Source organism: Chelonia mydas, chromosome 12 (genome assembly GCF_015237465.2).
Source record: "Chelonia mydas isolate rCheMyd1 chromosome 12, rCheMyd1.pri.v2, whole genome shotgun sequence".
NCBI lineage: Eukaryota > Metazoa > Chordata > Testudines > Cheloniidae > Chelonia > Chelonia mydas.
Window position 1 is genome coordinate 7,258,538 of NC_051252.2, and position 18,441 is coordinate 7,276,978.

Genomic DNA, 18,441 nt, shown 5'->3' on the forward strand with positions numbered 1-18,441 from the left:
GTGTGTCCAATGCTGCTTTAATATTTAGAGTTAAGTCACAGGTTTATCATGCTTCCTACCTTAGACAGAGATGATGAAATCCTGGCCCCAATGAAGTCAGTGGGAGTTTTGCCATTGACTTCAATATTTTGGGTGAAATCCTGGTCCCACGGAACGGGGGAGAAGAGTCAAATCATTAAGCGCCCCCCCCCCCCCCCCCAGCTGCAGGTGATCTCCAAAAAGATAACATTGTGGGTGATCTGGAGATGAAGACATGAGACCAGAGCTCCAGTGGGGGGAAACTGCAGTAGTTCCATTGATTTAAATGGAGCTATGCTAATTCACACCAGCAGGGGATGTGGCCAGTCAAGTCCAATTTATGATCTTGAAGGGATTTGTGGAGGTGGGGAGAAGAAAATCCAGAAAATGGCATTGGTACCCAATCAGATAGAAACATCATCCTGGCTTTCCTTTGATACACTTTGCTTGTTCAGGGTTTGTTAAAAGCCTAAATATAGTTTGGGCTACTTTCTCACTTAAAGGGAAAATAGCTAAACGTTCTTTTCCTACCTGTTTAGACCAAGCTCTTGTCGTTCTTCTTTATGCAGTTGACTCCGGCTCTAAACTAATTCCAAGTTTCAGGATAAAAATGCCAAAAACCCCCTCAAAAAAGATAAAAACTCTTTAGAGACAAATAACTATGCATTTGTTTGAGGAAAGAAATTCTAAACTCTGAAAAGTAAAATCAGACTTGCACAGAGATATTGCATTTGTATGTAAAAATTTAATTTGTTTTTAAAAAGCTCTGCATGCGAGAAAATCAGAAAGTCTAGTTACATGCATGTTGTAGAGATGGACAATAATGAAGATGCTAGAGTGTAGGAAACATGCAGGGCAGAAACAGACAAACACATTGGGCAGAAATTGTACTCATGGGAACAGGGAGTAAAAATAAAAAGTATTAGATCCCAGTGGTGCCCCCACTGAAGTCTGTGGGGTTTTCCCCTTAAAAATGTGACAACAGGATTGGGAATTTAACAGCTGAACTATAAAAAAGGCTTGGATCACAAACAAACATAGGTTTAGCTCAGCATTTATATATGAGTACCACATGAAGACTGTTTAAATCAACAGAAGTAATATGTATAGACTAATACGCACACAAGTAATACATATAGACTAATCAGCGCTCATGACTACAACCATAGTTCTCTGCATACAACTAAACCAGCAAAACTGCAGATATAAACACTAGTTAGTTTTCTATTGCCCTTTTACCCAATGCACTAATTACAAAGGCTAGCTGAAAAATGGATTGGGCGAGATTCGAGTGTAAAGTTCACAGTACAGATATACCAGAAAGGAGGAGGAAAAGGAAGTCCACACAAGTTGCGTTACAGACAATGAATTTAGCTACTCTGGCATACAGTGAACACTATAAAATTCCACACCCAGATAACTATCTTAAGCTGTACCTTATAGGCTCTGACATTACAAGTTACCGAGCTATAAAATCACTATATTTGGAGAATTGTTTTGAGATGCTCATTTCCATCATTGCAAATGACGAATAATCTGAGCAGTGGTAACAATAAAGGAATAAATACTTTTCCCCCTCATCCCAAGTTCAACTTCAAGAGCATTCACATTTGTAATTTTAATCAATTATTTCAATTCAACACTGAACAATGAATTGTTAAAAATGTTTCAGTATGATTCTTTTAAAATTTGACAAAATCTACTCCCAGTACAAAAACAATTTCAGTATAATACATGTGTAAAAAGAGGATACTGACAAAAGAATTCTAGCCCATACAGTGAAATGAAAAGAATAGTCAGATTCAAATCTTCTACAAGCACTGTCTTTAGACGATAAGTATTTTCTTTAGAGACTGTACAAGCTTTCCCAGCAGTTGGTCCAATAGATTTTTAGGATAGCTGGGAGAACTGCATTCAGCCTGGACCAAACATTTAATCTAACAGAACCTCTCTCATCTCTTCCCAAAGTACCTGTGTGGTCTTGAGTGGTGGATTATGTACCCCTGGGAAACACTGATCTTTATGGCAGAGATGGTACAAGGCAATACCTTGTAACAAAATGGGAAACGCAGACATCTTTTGAGGGCAGAGCGTAGGCTGGTGTAAGCTGTCATTATTATCAATGGAGCTATGACAATTTACACCAGATGATGCTCTGCCCTCACATCTTTACTCTGATCCTGCAATTGGATCTACGTGGGCAGACACCAAGCCTACACGCAGTCCCACTGACTTCATTATATTGAGCTTCACCACAGGGCTCTGTCTGCAGGATTAGGAATTTATCTTTAAAACTATTATACTGCAACTAATATCTTTAACAAATGTCCACACGTTACACTAGCATAGTATTAAAAAGTGATTCAATTTAGCCTTTCATTGCAAAGAAAATTAAGTTTAGCTTGTTTGATGTTCAATAAAGTAGAAAGCCAATACAATTACTTTTAATCAAAAAAGCATTCAAAAGAAGCATTTGGGCTAATGCAGTTCCTTCTCTACAGCACATTCACAGAGATTTCTAAGTAAAAACTACTGTGAAAACAACAAAGGATTCCTTTTGTGATTTTATGATTGCTTCAGGGTGCGGATTTTCCAAATCAAATCTGAGATCAGTAAATAGTTTATTGGAAGAGTTACAAAACCCTGAAGGGGAAGGCTTTTAAAAAGTGAATGTGTGGGAGGTTTCTAACAGAAACACTAGGACAACCTCCAACAGCTGAACTGCAGACTTATAACACCACCCTGGAAATTTAAGCTCAATGAAGTTATTTACTACTGTATAATTTTTAGAGTTAGAACAGGCTAAGACACTACAGTGGTTCCATAGTACTGAAAGTGTCTACTCTACAAAAGTAGAGGAGTTTGAAAAGGTTTGTGGCCAGACCACATTATCATATAAACATGGTTTATGCCTGTGTGGATACGAATTTTTTTTGTAACCATGTCAGAAAACTGTGTTTTAACTTCAGGGTGAAATCCCAGCCCTTTTGTAATTAATGGCAAAACTCCCATTCACTGTAATACAGCCAGGATTTCACACGTAAAGAGATTAACAAGTTTTCCATCAGCACAGCCGAAACACTAGCACATTATAACAACATTGATCTGCCATAGCTTTGGTCTGTCTACTAGGCTCTTCTTAGAAGCCTCCTAGTGGTGTGGCTGCACTGGTACCAACGACGGGATTTCTCCTACTGCTCACAGAAGATAGATGACATGGTGCTAAGAACATCAGGACCTGAGCTCTGTCTACATTAGCGCTCCCCTTGACACTACTGGCTAGTGTGGCAGCATCCACAGTGGTGCAACAGTGGGAGGTTTCGTAAAGAAGTCTATTGTAGACAGTTAATGAGAACATCTCTACTAGCAAATTTCTAATGTGTTTTTCAGTTATCAGTGCAGCTGCTCAGCTGCTACCAATGGTGAAAGCTCCAGTATACACTGGGCACAAGCACTTTAATCGGCGTATCATCTGGGGAGTTATATGATGTGGTAGTAAAAATTCCTGTGCTTGATCTACATAACACCTTATACCTTGGTAGCACCCATGCTGCACCGCTGTGGAAAAACAAGGTAAGAAAGTTCCTAATGTAGGCAAAGCTTATGTTTTACAGACATATTTAACCTGGTTAGTTCTCTAATTTAGTTGGCGCCTACATGCAAAGCTGAATATCAGAGCTCTGCAAGTTCAGAGTGAGACTGGGTATCTGCCCATTGGTGGTTCCTCTCCTTGCCCCCCCAACAATTACTACAGAACCGAGAAATTCTCAAGCTAAAATGCGTGCAAAATATATTCTGCATATGTCACAACTTATTCTTCCCCATAGATGACCTTCCAAGCATACTGAAAAGTTATTTTTCAAAAAATGAAAGGTATTGTGAGCGTGGAAAATCAGAGGTGGTGGAGCTGTAACCATCCTACCCAAAAAAAGGTTAAATGATCATCCATGTTATTACAGTCTTGTGGGTTTTTTCTTTAAGTTTACATTTCTGGAGAGTGACATATCTGGGTTGTAATTTTAACCAATAGGAAACACATATATAGTCCCATTTACTGAACTCCTTGGTACAGAGTCCAAATTGGTCGATGCGTATATATTATCGGTGTATTGAAATCCATTATTCTGGAATGGCTGGAGTTATTTTCTTTTATGATCACTCAATACTAACAGGTTTCAATACTAACAGTAATTCACAAAGGCAGTTTAGAGGATCAGGCCTAGTGAAATGTAGTGAGGCAATCAGCTTCCATTACCACTGTAATCCTCCACTGCCCGTAGTGTTTGGAATGTCCAAATGAAAGAAGCAGCCCTCATCTGCAGCTGTGAACTAGTGTCGTAAACTGTTCTGAGAAGACGACATTGAGGACTTGCTTAAAGATGTTACCACAAACCCGCTGCTTAAATCCAGACCTCGACCTTCTTTTTCCTAAAAAGTGGGGGGGAAAAACAACCCTCAGCTCAGTAAAGTTTCAAAACAAGCAGGCTTTCAATCTTAACAGATTAAGTAGGCACATTATAATTGGTATTATTAGCATTCTGCTTACTATACCAAATACAGTACCGCACCTTGCAGCATAATTCCACAAGTGCACATAATTGGCTTCTGGGATCTGTAAAATCTACAGCTGAGCCTCCCTTTTCTCCCACTCTTATTTGTGGATGAATTCAGAAACTAACAAGGGAATATGGGGGCTGCTGCTGTGTAAGTACCTTGGCTGATGTTTTCCCAGCTGTGGGTAGACTTAGGCACAGCTAAAATCAGTGTGCTCTCTGCTGGTCTGGCCTAGGAAAGAAACCCAGTCAGGATGCCTTCTCTCCCCTACTAACCACTTTGGGGGTGGGAAGGTGGGTAGAAAACCCCCAGACCCAACCAGCCCGGAGAAAAAGGGAAACTGCAGTACAACCACTGCAAGAGCCAATGGATGGGACTTTAAAAAACCCCAAACAATGAAAGGGTACTAGAAAGATTCTGTATTCAACAATGCAGAAATGTACATCACAGGAATTTCACCAGGTAACCGCTTCATGCAGGTTTTCGGCAAGAGTTATCAGATCGGCTTTTCAAGCCTATTAAACAGCTACACCATGAGGGCCATTTGCCTTTTGATCCTATATCTCTTGAACGCATGTGGTCACCCGACGAGCTAACACTGCCTTCAATGCTGTAATGCAGGAGCCATACAAAAGCAGCTACCACTGTGCTAGTTAAAACAGAACAACCCAAAATACTTACAGCTCTGTAATCCAAGAACATTTCTTTGAATGCCAGAAAATCAGTAAATGTGAGAAGCATGTCAAATATATCACCTGCCATCTCGTCTTTGTGCTGTCTGTAAAGTGGGAGATTTGTAGGTTTAACATAGTTGTGAGACATGACATCGGATTTTAAAGGCACTCGGAGGTCAAATTTAGTACACAATGTAAGTAGTGCAAAATCAAGATTTAAACAAGACCAATAGGAAGGTATTTAAAATTCTAATGTAAAACAGCTTTATTAAACAAAACCAATCCCCTGTAGTGTCTGCAATACAAACATCGCAACGTTCTATCTACCTATGGTTTTCATACAGTTAAGTTTATCCCCTTAATCCAGAGGGACCTGACTATTGCACCAGTCGAAAGAAACCAGACAGTGAAAGATTGGTAATTTAAAAGGAGTAAAACTTGACTCGTCCACATTTTCATTGCCTGAAATAAGAGAAATGCTAAAAAAAACCAAGTGAAAAATCTTAGAGTTTTAGTCCTTTTAATTATTTCAGGCATCGCAAGTAACAAAGGAGTTATTCACTTTAACTGAACTTTAAGTAGATTGTCAGTACACATCCACTTTCATAGGACTTATTCTAAGCAATTAAGATTCTCCTAATATTATTGAAAAGCCCTGTTCCTTACATTGATGAATGGTCTAACCATACTACTGTACTTTCATGCAAATTTCTTGATGCTTTATTCAAATATTTGAAGCAGTTTTAGTCCTTTTTAGGAGTCCATTTCTAATTGCATTTGATTTTCTTATTCAGCAGAAGAAAATATGTTCCTTTAACAACTTCATTCTCCATAATTAATTAAGCTAAAGCTGAACAGCAGAAATTACTTTAAATTGAGAGTAACCCTCCAACAATGTCAAACAGAAACTTTTCACCAAAACTGAATTACTCTTTGCATTCTTTTATAAAATAGGGATTGGGGTAAAGCCATTTACTGAGGCTGTTTCTGAAAGCCTAAGTACAGAAAACCTAGTGGGCTTAATGCAAGTGGCCTTTTAACCCCCAGGGAACTGGCTTCGAGTCCTGAATTGGGGAATAAGAGAAATCAAGTTTAATGATCTCGTTCTGGTCCCCATTTCTGCATATCACAAATCTTCCATACATTTTGGCACAACATTTCAAGTCAGAGGCCTAGAATAGCAGGGGATAGTGGAGGTGAGGATGGAGGTGAATAAGCAGAATTGTATAGACAAACTCACATTTCCTTTTTTAAACAAGAATCCCTTCCACAAAAGGGAAAAAAATAATAAAAAAAAATAAAATCCTAGTTTGGTCCCAGGTACAAAATGGTTAATACAGAGAAAAGCACAAGAAAAATACCCCAAACCAAGACTTACTGTAATGACACTGTGAAAGCAGCCATACTAAAACCAGGAATCCTGTCAAGTAGTTTTTCTTCTATGTATTTCTCTACTAAGCAGATCTAAAAGAGAGGACATCATCATAAATTCCACATGCTGACTTGATAAAGGAGTGTGGTGTTCTCACATTCCTACATCTTATTCTCCATAGGCTTGTCTTCATTAGGTAAAATGCATCACAAATCCCACTGAAAGTGCAGAAAGTTCCAGCCAACGTTTGTCCAATGCTTTGCAATACCACCAAAGAGCCATCGTTAAGCATGTTTGCAAGAACAGGTTGTAGCAGTAAACAACCTCTACTTGAAACCAGTACCTGAAACTAATGTTAATTAATTTTAAGGAACTGACAACTGAGCTCCTCTGAACAATTTTTGTGGACTTCAACCACTTTTTTCTGACCCTTTTAAAGATATTTTGTTTCTCCAGTTTGTACAGAAACCATACAACAAGGAAAACTAACTATACAGAGGAAATCGTGAAACTGATTTTACATGGTGCTGTCAAATACATTAAGCAAACAGAAAAAAAAAACCCAGAAGCTATTATTTTCCTTTAAACTCAGTTATAGTAATCTTGTGTGTTATTTACAATAGTAGGTACAAAAAATTATAGCCTGAAGTGATTTTCAACTTGACAGCATCCCTTTAATGATGATTGGTTCGGATTATACTGTATAGTAGCAGAAACAAATACTACACAAGTCTTAATTTTTATAGTGTTTTGTCCCACTTCCTTTACTGACCTCTATGCAATGGAACTTCTACCAATTCACTAGGGAAGAATGCAGAATGTATCAAATAATTTCTCCCTTAATTGCTAGCTAACGTATCAGTCAAACTACAACCAGACCCCAAGTGAGGGGGATATAAAGTCTCATGCTTCAGAGTCACTATTAGAGATTAGGAGGAGACCTTCATGGGGGACAGATATTCCCAAATCTGCCTACTGGTGGGCTTCCTGCACCTTCCTCTGAAGCATCTATGGCTTTGCACTGCCAGAGATACGAGACAGGACTAGATGTTGAATCCAGTACGACAATTCCTATGTTCCTATTGTACTAATCTAAATACAACTATACCCCACACAGTGGCTGCCTAAACCAACCTTCCATTCAAAAGGCTTAAGCTGTTCTCAAACACTTGTAGAAGATTCCTTGGCGAAACAGAAAAAAGTATTTTGGAACTCCAGAATATTTTTGGTTGCTTGCAGGCTATTGCTATACTTCAAAGACACCACAGATAATATTTTACATGTATCTGATTCTGATCAAACTTGTATTTTAAAAACAGAGGGGAGAAAAGAACCTAACAATGACCGTAAAAGAAAAGCTAAGCACTCTATGAGAAAAACCACCAAAAAAAAAATCTTACATATTCATTAAAAATAGAAGTGTAGATGAGCTTGTTTTCTTCTGTATCTTCAAATTCCCGGTAGTGTTTATCCATAAAGCTTCTTTGTATTAACTGGAAATCATCATCTGAGCCACAATAAGTAAATTGCATACAGTTACATTCAATTTATCCACTCATTGCAAGACAGTAATCACATTCACTAATGGCCTATTCTAATAGCTCCTACTGCTGGAGCATGGAACCCCGCACATACGCACTTGGTCACAATAACAGCAAAGCTGTTCGCTGGGCCAGCTTTAATTTCTGACCAATCTATGAGAATATATGGAGGCTGCTAGCAGAGTAGGTGGTGGTGAAGCAAAGAGTGCTACAGATTCAAATTCTGCTTCAGCCAAGTCAGCTGGGATTACCAGGATAGCAGCATGTTGATCTATGTTGCGAGTGCTGTACATTTAATGATGGAAAAGGACAGAATTTGCAAAAGGCAGCAAAACTGCTAGGGCACATACTCAAACAATCTACTTTTCTATTTTCAAGTAAAGATTTTCACATGTTCTCAATATTAAGGCAGTTCTTTAAAATTTACTTTTAATAAAGAGGCTGTTAGTTTTCAAACAATCAGGTTTTTTGTTCAGGTATGTGAGTTATCAGTGAACTTTTTTTTTTTAGAAGTATATTTTTCTTCCCTCCATTAGTTAAAAGACAATGGATTTTTCTTATCTCTGAAAATGAGTGCAGAAAGCTATAACCCTTAAAGGACAATTTTTGAGTCATCAATGAGTGAAATTGGAGGAAGGCAAAAGGGCAGGAAGTGGAACTTAACGTATCATAACAGGTGCAAATATAAATTACACACTGACACAGTGTTAAAATAAATCTGCACAAATCTAATCTTTTACTAATTAACCCACTCAAAACTGGTGAATTTGTGACCATTTCTCCAGATTCAGCTATACAGATCACAAGGTGAGCTGCTGAGAGTGAAAAGAATAAAAAACTTTATGATCCCTTAGAAAGGTGTGTGAATAAGGAGGACGATGTTAACCAGTCATCAACCTCTTCAAGTTAACACGAGTTCTCTTTTTCTCTTGGCATCTTGTAAATCCTCTTTATTCAACTCTGACCTCTTACTTCAAATTTCTCACTTGACGATTTAGAATCTTTTAACCTCCCAAGCCCAGAGGGAAAAATGGTTGACTGCTTGTGGCATTCTTTCCTCCAAAGATCCTGTCACCTTAGATTGTAGGTGTGTAAGTTACTTGCAACAAAAAGGAAAACCAATTCATTTACCCAGAGGATAAGTGGGATGTCATATGACATGGAGGGACAGATAGCAGAGAGGATGGAAAGCCTTGGTTTTCACGTGAGAATTTATCAGGATCTTTATTTACCACAACTTTATCAATGAAGAGAGGGTTTCTAGTCTCCCAGTAGTGCACAGGGGAAAAGACACACGCTTAGAACCCATGAATACACTGTTGGGAGAACAGAAACCAAAAGGATTTGCTGGAGATTTTATACTGTAATGCAAGTTTTGTGCTAATGAAAGCAAGGAATTAAAAATTCCAACTCATAGGACACACGGAGAAGGCAGAGGCACTGGTTTCTCCACACACCTCTGTCAGTGATGTTCAATCCTTATTTTGCCTCTCAATATTTTTACTGCTCATTTTTAAGCACATCTAAATTCAGGAGCTTACCCATTATAATATCTTCTAAATACCCAACAACTGCATCAAATTCTGCATCTGAAGGAGAGGAGCTGATAACAAAGAAAGGAAAGATTAATTTTTTAATGAAAGCCTAAAGACAAATTAGCACAATAACCCAGCCTGCACATCAGAGAAGGGAATTATCTTCCAACTTCACATTATAAAAAAAAGGTCACTGCACAGAAAACTTTATTTAATAATAAACAGTTTATTCCTGTAACAGACATTAATCTCACTCGGTCTCCACTGTATACTAAAGGGGGTAGTTACTTATTGGAAAAAACTGTTTTACTGGGTATCTTTGATAGTGTAATTAACCTCTTGGTGCAGAAGATGTTTAAAAGGTTTGTTCAGAGCAACGGTTCTCCACTTTTTCTATACCGTGACCCGATGTCACAACGAAGTTTCAGTACCCACCTCTCATCTAGCCATGAAAGGTGGTTGTAACTCTACTGGAACTGTTCAAGACCCATCCGTAGAGGACCATTTGGAGCACCCAGTCATATATTACCAGACTGAGTATCAGGGCACTGCAAGGATGTTTTGCGCCCTAGGCGAAACTTCCACCTTGCAGCCCCGCCGCCCTGAAGCGCCCCCCCCGCGGCAGCTCCCTGCCACCCTGAAGTGCGCCCCCTGCAGCAGCTCCCCGCCGCCCCCTCTCCCCTCGGGGAGCCGTGCAGCAACTCCCCTCGGCCCGGGGAGCCATACAGCAACTCCCCGCCCCAGCTCACCTCTGCTCCGCCTCCTCCCCAAGCACGCCGCCCCCGCCTCCCAGGCTTGCGGCGCCAATCAGCTATTTGCACTGCAAGCCTGGGAGGGAGAGAAGCAGAGCGGGGCAGCGCGCTCAGAGGAGGAGGCGGCAGAGCAGAGGTGAGCTGGGGCGGGGAGTGGTTTCCCTGTGTGACCCTTCCCACCCCCATTACTTGCTGCAGGTGGCCCTCCCTGCGCCCCTCTGCCCCAGCTCACCTCCGCCTCCCTGGAGCGCACGTTTGGCCGCCCCCAACCACTTGGCACCCTAGGCGAGCGCCTAGTTCACCTAGTGGTTGCACCTGCCCTGCTGAGTATATAGTGTAGCAAAGGTAAATGATGTAATTTATAGGAATTGTTAAATATTTCTCTAATGCAGTGTACCACACTGGGGGTTTAGAACTAAATTTTGTAATCCCTTAATCTAAAAAACATGGTGCTTCTGTTTTATAACAAAAACATATGCTCTCTTTCAAATGGACTCCTTTAAATGGAGAAGCACATTAGCAGCACTTCAAAATCGGGGTCCCTCTGGCAATGTTATATTGTGCAATTTGTTCATAGATACCGAAGTCTCCCTGACCTTGGCATTTTAGGGATGAACTTTACTTAAATAAATTCTCTAGGGTATTAAGTGCCCAACAGGCTTTTCTCCAATATCAGGAATGCAAACCTTGCTGCACATTCTTCTTCAACATATTTATCTTCACCCATTCAATGAAGGCCCCACTTAATTAATATACAAATTCCCCTCTGTCTCTCTCATGTGAAGAAGGATATTGCTTTAGACCAGGGGTGGGCAAACTTTTTGGCCCCAGGGCCACATTGGGGTGTGAAACTGTATGGAGGGCTGGGTAGGGAAGGCTATGCCTCCCCAAACAGCCTAGCCTCTGCCCCCTATTTGCCCCCTCCCACTTCCCACCCCCTGACTGTTTCCCTCAGAACCTCCAACCCCTCCAAGCCCCCCCGCTCCTTGTCCCCTGACCGCCCTCTCCCAGGACCCCCTGCTCCAAACCACCCCCCCCCGGGACCCCACCCCCTATCCAACCCCCCTGCTCCCTGACTGCCCCCCCCCCCAAACCTCCACCCCATCCAACTACCCCCTGCTCCCTGACTGCCCCCCCGGGACCCTCTGCCCCTTATCCAATACCCCCCAGCCCCACTCTTACCATACTGCTCAGAGCAGCAGGAGCTTGCAGCCCTGCTGCCTGCACGGCAGCATAGCTGCGGGGCAGGGGGGACAGCAGGGGAAGGGCCGGGGGCTAGCCTCCCCAGCCAGGAGCTCAAGGGCTGGGCAGGACAGTCCCATGGGCCGGATGTGGCCCGTGGGCTGTAGTTTGCCCACCTCTGCTTTAGACTGTCTATTTACAAAAAAGCCTTTAAAATGATATTGCTCTTACCAACAGTTCAGTAACTTTATCCACCAGTAATTCCATTATTTGGGCATTGGGATTCATCTTGTTTTAGGAGAATTTAGAATACTACCATCCTCATTTACTGATCAAAAGTGCCATTGTTATGCCTTTGCAGCCCAGACAAAGATAACACAAATGAATGGCAGAGTACATGATACAACACCAGAGGGCAGAGTGCCACAACAAGAGTAGCTTATAAACAACGTAGCTAAAGCATTAGCATCATATTTATGGTTCAAGACAATGGGGTAATTGTTTCTCACTTATGCACAAAAGCAGGAGCCGTTCAGACCTAACTCCCATTCTTTTCTTTAATGCGAGTGATGGCTACACTAATGAAAGAAGAAACATCTTTGTCATTTTTTTATAGCTTGTTCTAACATTGTTGAATTTAAACTAACAGTTTAAACATTAGTTTTAGATTTGGTGTGGTAGTGAGTAGGGGAATTCTAATAATATTTTGTCCAGAAAATAATATCTGTATTTTCTACTCATTCCGACCACAGCACACAACAATTAATAATACCAGGCCCATAGTGCTGTGTAAGAATACATCTCTACATACATCACGCTCTTCAAGGAACACATTCAAATACAACTTCCAACAACGGTAAACAGGGTAATAGAGAAAGTGAGACGTTATATGGTGGGGGGGGGGGGGGGGGTCAGGAAGAGAAATTTTGAAGATACAGACATCCCTACAATTAAAGGGATCCTCAAAGTTATTAGGCTTCTAACTTCCATTGAAATCCATGGAGAGTTAGGTACCTAAATGCCTTTGTGGATCTGGGCCACAATGCTTATTTTGGTCCTTCAGTGAGGGGAATATGTCTGGGAGAACAGCATGATCAAGGAGGGGTTAGCTTTCTGGATACCAAGGGAAGGTTCAAGCAATTTTGAGTTCGATATTGCCTAAACTCTCACTTGTTGTTCTTCCCTCTCTAGTACATCGTATTGTTCTGAAGTCCATATTGTTCTTACATGAGTCTCTATCTTCTCATCAATATCATCTAACATCATTTTGTTTTTTTCCCCCCTTTTCTATTTTTATTTAATTTATTTAGGAAGATTTAACAAGTTTACAAATCCTTACCATGTAAATATCAGAAACAAAACAATCATTAAACAGTTAGCTTTTGTTTCAGGAAACATTATACAGGAATTTAGTCATCAGATCTTTCTATTTAACAAGGTGATACAAGATTACAAAGTGAGAATCTTTACAACCATTCTGTCATTTCTCGTGATTTTATTGAACTGAATGAAATCTTTATGTACACACCAGGCTGGTCCATCAAATTTGAATATTAAAAAAACTGAACAGGTATGCTGAGTTTTTCTGCAGGTGAATACACTTTGAATTTTGAATAAAAGGAAACCAAATATATAAGCATATATCTGTCTTCTGTCTATTTTGCCAGGCATATAATTGGCATGTTAATTTTTCCATAACCACAACCTCCCATATTTTTTTGAACCATTCCTCTAAAGATGGGCTGTTATTCTTTTTCCAAAAAGAGGCTACAGTGGAGCTATTTTTAACTAGTAAAAATGTTATTCAAATGCTGATGTGTAATCTGGATTATACTTACATGGACACACCAAAGTTTTCTTCTTCTAAAGTCTCCATCATTTCTGCATCACCTGTTGCACCAAACAAACTTTTAGATAAGAATTAAAATGTTTCCTATATCAGCAATGTGTTTATTTTTTAAACAACAGATTACTTTTAGCACATATACAGCGTGAATCTTCAAAGTTGTCTATGAACATTAATGATTGTCTTATGGCTAACTAGTCAAATACAAGACCTGCATCTTGTAGTATTTTGTGATCTCATTTAGGCATTCTTCCACGACTACTGACTTCTCTGCTTCTCCTCTAATACTCTGAATCCTGTAGTAACCTTCGCTGACCATGGGAGAACAGGCCTACAGAAATTTGCTTAACCCAGGAAAATGGTTTCAGTTGATACCTGGCACCTCCACCCAAGGCATATACCACTGGCCACTGTCAAAGCCAGGATATGGGAACTAGATGGATCTTCGGTATGATCCAGTCGGGAAATTTCCATGTTCTCATGTGGATTCCACCAGAGATCAGCCAAGGGCCAAGTCTCACGATATCAGCAGAAGCCCGTGATAGTACCTACATGTATTCTGACAGGTTTCAGAGTGGTAGCCGTGTTAGGCTGTATCAGCAAAAACAACGAGGAGTCCTTGGGGCACCTTAGAAACGAACAAATTTGTTTTGGCATTAGCTTTCATGGGCTAAAATCCACTTCATCAGATGCATGGAATAGAAAATACAGGAGCAGGTATAAATACATGAAAAGATCGGAGTTGCCTTACCAAGTGGGGGTCAGTGCTAACGAGACAATTCAATTAAAGTGGGCTATTCTCACTGCCCCCCCCCCCCCCCCCCCCCCCCGGTAAGGCAACTCCCATCTTTTCATGTATTTATACCTGCTCCTGTATTTTCCATGCATCTGATGAAGTGGGTTTTTAGCTCATGAAAGCTTATGCCCAAATAAATTTGTTGGTCTCTAAGGTGCCATAAGGACCCCTCGTTGTTTTTACGTGTTTACTGTTCAATAAATCCAGGGCGTTGAGGTGTGGCCAGATGCCCCAGGCCTGGTGTACCCCAAAGCACACAGCGAGCCCTACCCCGGGCAATACCTGGGTGCTGAATGGACGAGGTCTTTTCAAACCCAATTCCTGTCCCTGGCAGGCCTGGCAAGCGGAGGGGGGACCCAGCCGAGCCCGGGCTCGCTGGGCTGGAGGTCCTGCGGTTGTGCGGGGCAGGGGCCGAGCCTGGGCTCGCTGTGTGGGCCGGGGGGGGGACCCAACCGAGCCCGGGCTCGCTGGGCTGGGGGTCCCGGGGTTGTGCGGGGCAGGGGCCGAGCCCGGGCTCGCTGGGCTGGGGGTCCCGGGGTTGTGTGGGGCAGGGGCCGAGCCCGGGCTCGCTGCGCTGGGGGTCCCGGGGTTGTGCGGGGCAGGGGCCGAGCCCGGGCTCGCTGTGTGGGCCGGGGGGGGGACCCAACCGAGCCCGGGCTCGCTGCGCTGGGGGTCCCGGGGTTGTGCGGGGCAGGGGCCGCGCCCGGGCTCGCTGCGCTGGGGGTCCCGGGGTTGTGCGGGGCAGGGGCCGAGCCCGGGCTCGCTGGGCTGGGGGTCCCGGGGTTGTGCGGGGCAGGGGCCGAGCCTGGGCTCGCTGCGCTGGGGGTCCCGGGGTTGTGCGGGGCAGGGGCCGCGCCCGGGCTCGCTGTGCGGGCCGGGGGGGACCCAGCCGAGCCCGGGCTCGCTGCGCTGGGGGTCCCGGGGTTGTGCGGGGCAGGGGCCGCGCCCGGGCTCGCTGCGCTGGGGGTCCCGGGGTTGTGCGGGGCAGGGGCCGCGCCCGGGCTCGCTGCGCTGGGGGTCCCGGGGTTGTGCGGGGCAGGGGCCGAGCCCGGGCTCGCTGGGCTGGGGGTCCCGGGGTTGTGCGGGGCAGGGGCCGAGCCTGGGCTCGCTGCGCTGGGGGTCCCGGGGTTGTGCGGGGCAGGGGCCGCGCCCGGGCTCGCTGTGCGGGCCGGGGGGGACCCAGCCGAGCCCGGGCTCGCTGGGCTGGGGGTCCCGGGGTTGTGCGGGGCAGGGGCCGAGCCCGGGCTCGCTGCGCTGGGGGTCCCGGGGTTGTGCGGGGCAGGGGCCGCGCCCGGGCTCGCTGCGCTGGGGGTCCCGGGGTTGTGCGGGGCAGGGGCCGCGCCCGGGCTCGCTGCGCTGGGGTCTCTCCCAGCTGTGCGGGCCGGGGGCACCCAGCCGAGCCCGGGCTCGGCGCTGCACGAATCAGACTGGCTGCCGCCCGGTTAGAGACGCTCCCGCTGCTGTCAGTCCTGGCCCAGGCCCGGGGTATCAGCCCCTCCCCCCGCGGGCGCCGCGCAGCCCACCCCCCGTACCTGGCTGCCGGGGGCCGCCGCGCTCGCTGGAGCTGGCGAGGCCTCCCCATAGAGTCCGTTACCCACGCCCCGCCCTCCCGTCGCCTCGGCAACACTCCCTTCCGCCACGCGCCAGCCCGGAGCCAATGAGAGCGCGAGGCTGGGGCTGCGCGAGACGCCCGGCCCGGCCGGGGAGGGAGCGCGCGAGTCCCTGCAGCGCGCTGACCTGGCGGGGGGGGGGCGGAGCTCGCTGCCCCCTAGAGGCCGGCGTGGGGGAGCCCCGAACCCCCGAAGCGGCTGGCTCCGTTCAGCGCTGGGGCTGCCGGGGAGCCGGAGCTCGGGGAGAGGGTCACGTGCGGGCCCGGGCCCCCCCCACCCGTTTCCTGCCCCCCGGGCCCACGCAGCGCCCCCTGCTGCTGCGCCAACCCCCAGGCAGAGACCACGACAAGGGAGCGGGTGGCCCCAGGGCTGCCGAGCGGTCCCGCGGAGCTGGGGTCGCTGGGCCCAGCCTTTCCACGCTCCTGAGTCAGCTCTTCCCCCTCCTACCCCGATCGCCCGGATAAGAATAAGGAAGTTGCTGCTCATACTTTCCTGGGGGGGGGGGGGGGAAGAGAATCAGATACTCACCTAATCCCGCGACTCCAGGAGCTCAGGCTTTAGGGAAAAAAAACACACGAGACTCAGTAAAATCACCACGGTGAGGCTAGGTCTCCACTGCCACTTACTTTAGTATAACTTCTGCTGGCGCCATAGCTCCTTCTTCTCAGGGAGGTGGATTTATTACGCTGCCAGGAGAGCTGCCCTGATGTAGCACTTCTCGTGCAGACTAGCCCTTAGCAACACTGGCGATGACAGGGACATATTATGGGAGCAGGTTTTTTGCAGCCCCAAGGCAAGCAGCATGCCCTTGCAGGATAAGAAGGAATATCAAAATAGATATTTTTCAAAATAACCTTTTTAAGCAGAACACCAAGTATCTTGCTATGGGCATGATGTCCCATAAGATACAAGTCTCAAGATGCCCCTTTTTCCTTAGGAGCACAGTTTCAGCCATCATTAAGAAGCACTTTAAGTAACTTTAATTACCTTTTACATGTGCTTATTTAGTACTAGTTCACTACAGTAAACAAATTGAACAGATGAAGTGTCACAAAGTTGGGTGTAATCATTTAAAAATGAATCTTTCCTACTAGTTCTGCCAAGTGGGTCCCAGAATTCTAATCAGTATTTTAATTAGCAGATAATGTCAACTGCCACTTGAAATTCCTCTTGTACAGAGGAGACATGGGAGGGTTGGTTCCTGTTCAAAAATGGAATGCATCCTAACTCTCCCCAAGTTTTAATAAAGCCAGGAGCTGCAATTCCATTAACATACTGCCAGGATGCTTTCAGGAGGGAATAGGCAATAGAACTGGTGCACTGGATGACACTCCCACTCTGTCAACGTCTCACATTCAAGGCTGTGAAACTTGTAGATAAACAGATAATGTATTCTACTAACTGCTGGCAACATACAGCATTAAGTTGAATAATTTTTTTAAAAAAATCTATTTTCTGAGAGAGAATCCTTTCAATAGTATATCCCAATTGTTTTTAAAAATAAAAATTTTCTGTTCCCCTGTTAATTTTTCTTGTGAAGACCTTTATAAACATTAACTATGGGGAAATAATTAAACTGAGTGCACAAAGTGCTGTCAGATGCACATCATGAATGAGAAAAAAAAAAATCTATTTTCTTACCGCTACAGTGATCATAGAAGGGTACCTAACTTTGAAGTAACAATGTCAAATCTGATTTTCAATAGACATGGTCTAATTAACCAATTAAGATTAACCATAACTGCTCAATTTGTCTGTAGTTGTTTCATGGTATAAACTTGGTGGTCTTCTGAAATTAAATCCCCTTCCATTTATTTTGGCTATTGGACTCCAAGCCTGGCCATGCTGTCTCCGGCCTCACTTACTGACATTTACCTAGAAATGAACAAAACCACTTAAGGTTGTGATGGTGCAAAACAGGGCAGCCTACCTGCTATATAACCAGATGATGCAAATGCAGCATACTGGTGCTGGACAAACTTCCTAGAGAATTCTGGATTGAATTCAAAATCTTGGTCCTGCTCTTCAAAGCCTTCTACAGACTGGGGCTAAGATCCCCTTGGAGCTGCCTTTTCCTCATCCCTCCAGATGAAAACCAGCAGGGATTCAGCCAAAAGCTGCTCCATGGCACTTGGAAGGCAAAACCAGATATACACAAGGTCAGCTGTTCAAAAACACTATTAATTGAACAATCTTTGCTGCTGGATCAAATTTCATAGAAACCTTACAGCATTGTGCAACACTTGAGTGAACGGCCCCAAACATCTTTTCATAATTGTTAAAAAAAAAAAAAAAGGACAATAGCACATGCTAGATTATCCAAATAACTCAAAGGCCATTCTATTTTTTGTATATTCAAAGCTTAACCACCTTCCCCACCATGGAACTTCCATTTTACTTGATGCAACACCGCACTGATAGACCTATCCAGTAATTGGTTCTGATTCTCTCCACTTTCTGCCTGTAAGAGAACGCTCTTTCACCCCAATCATCTCACTGCCTTAATACTCAAATATTTCATCTACAGACAAGAGAAAGGGCTCTGTCGATCACTGAAGACC

At 44.3% G+C, this 18,441-nt stretch overlaps 1 protein-coding gene across 4 annotated transcripts; it reads right to left on the bottom strand.

Annotated features, from left to right (window-relative positions):
• Positions 1–743: 743 nt before the first annotated feature.
• Positions 744–15,967, bottom strand: LOC102938507 (ADP ribosylation factor like GTPase 2 binding protein). Of its 4 annotated transcripts, none has more exons than XM_037877719.2 (8): positions 15,803–15,923; positions 13,467–13,518; positions 9,701–9,762; positions 8,019–8,125; positions 6,625–6,710; positions 5,254–5,350; positions 4,731–4,803; positions 744–4,446 (listed from the first exon to the last, which is right to left on the bottom strand). In XM_037877719.2, the coding sequence occupies exons 2-8, from the start codon at positions 13,505–13,507 to the stop codon at positions 4,331–4,333; spliced, it is 582 nt and encodes a 193-aa protein (XP_037733647.1). In that variant the 5' UTR covers positions 13,508–13,518; positions 15,803–15,923; the 3' UTR covers positions 744–4,330. The 4 variants fall into 4 exon arrangements, with proteins under 4 accessions (XP_037733647.1, XP_037733648.1, XP_037733649.1 ...); XM_037877720.2 differs by lacking the exon at positions 15,803–15,923 and adding an exon at positions 14,553–14,632; XM_037877721.2 differs by lacking the exon at positions 4,731–4,803 and having other exon boundaries at positions 15,803–15,967.
• Positions 15,968–18,441: the final 2,474 nt, after the last annotated feature.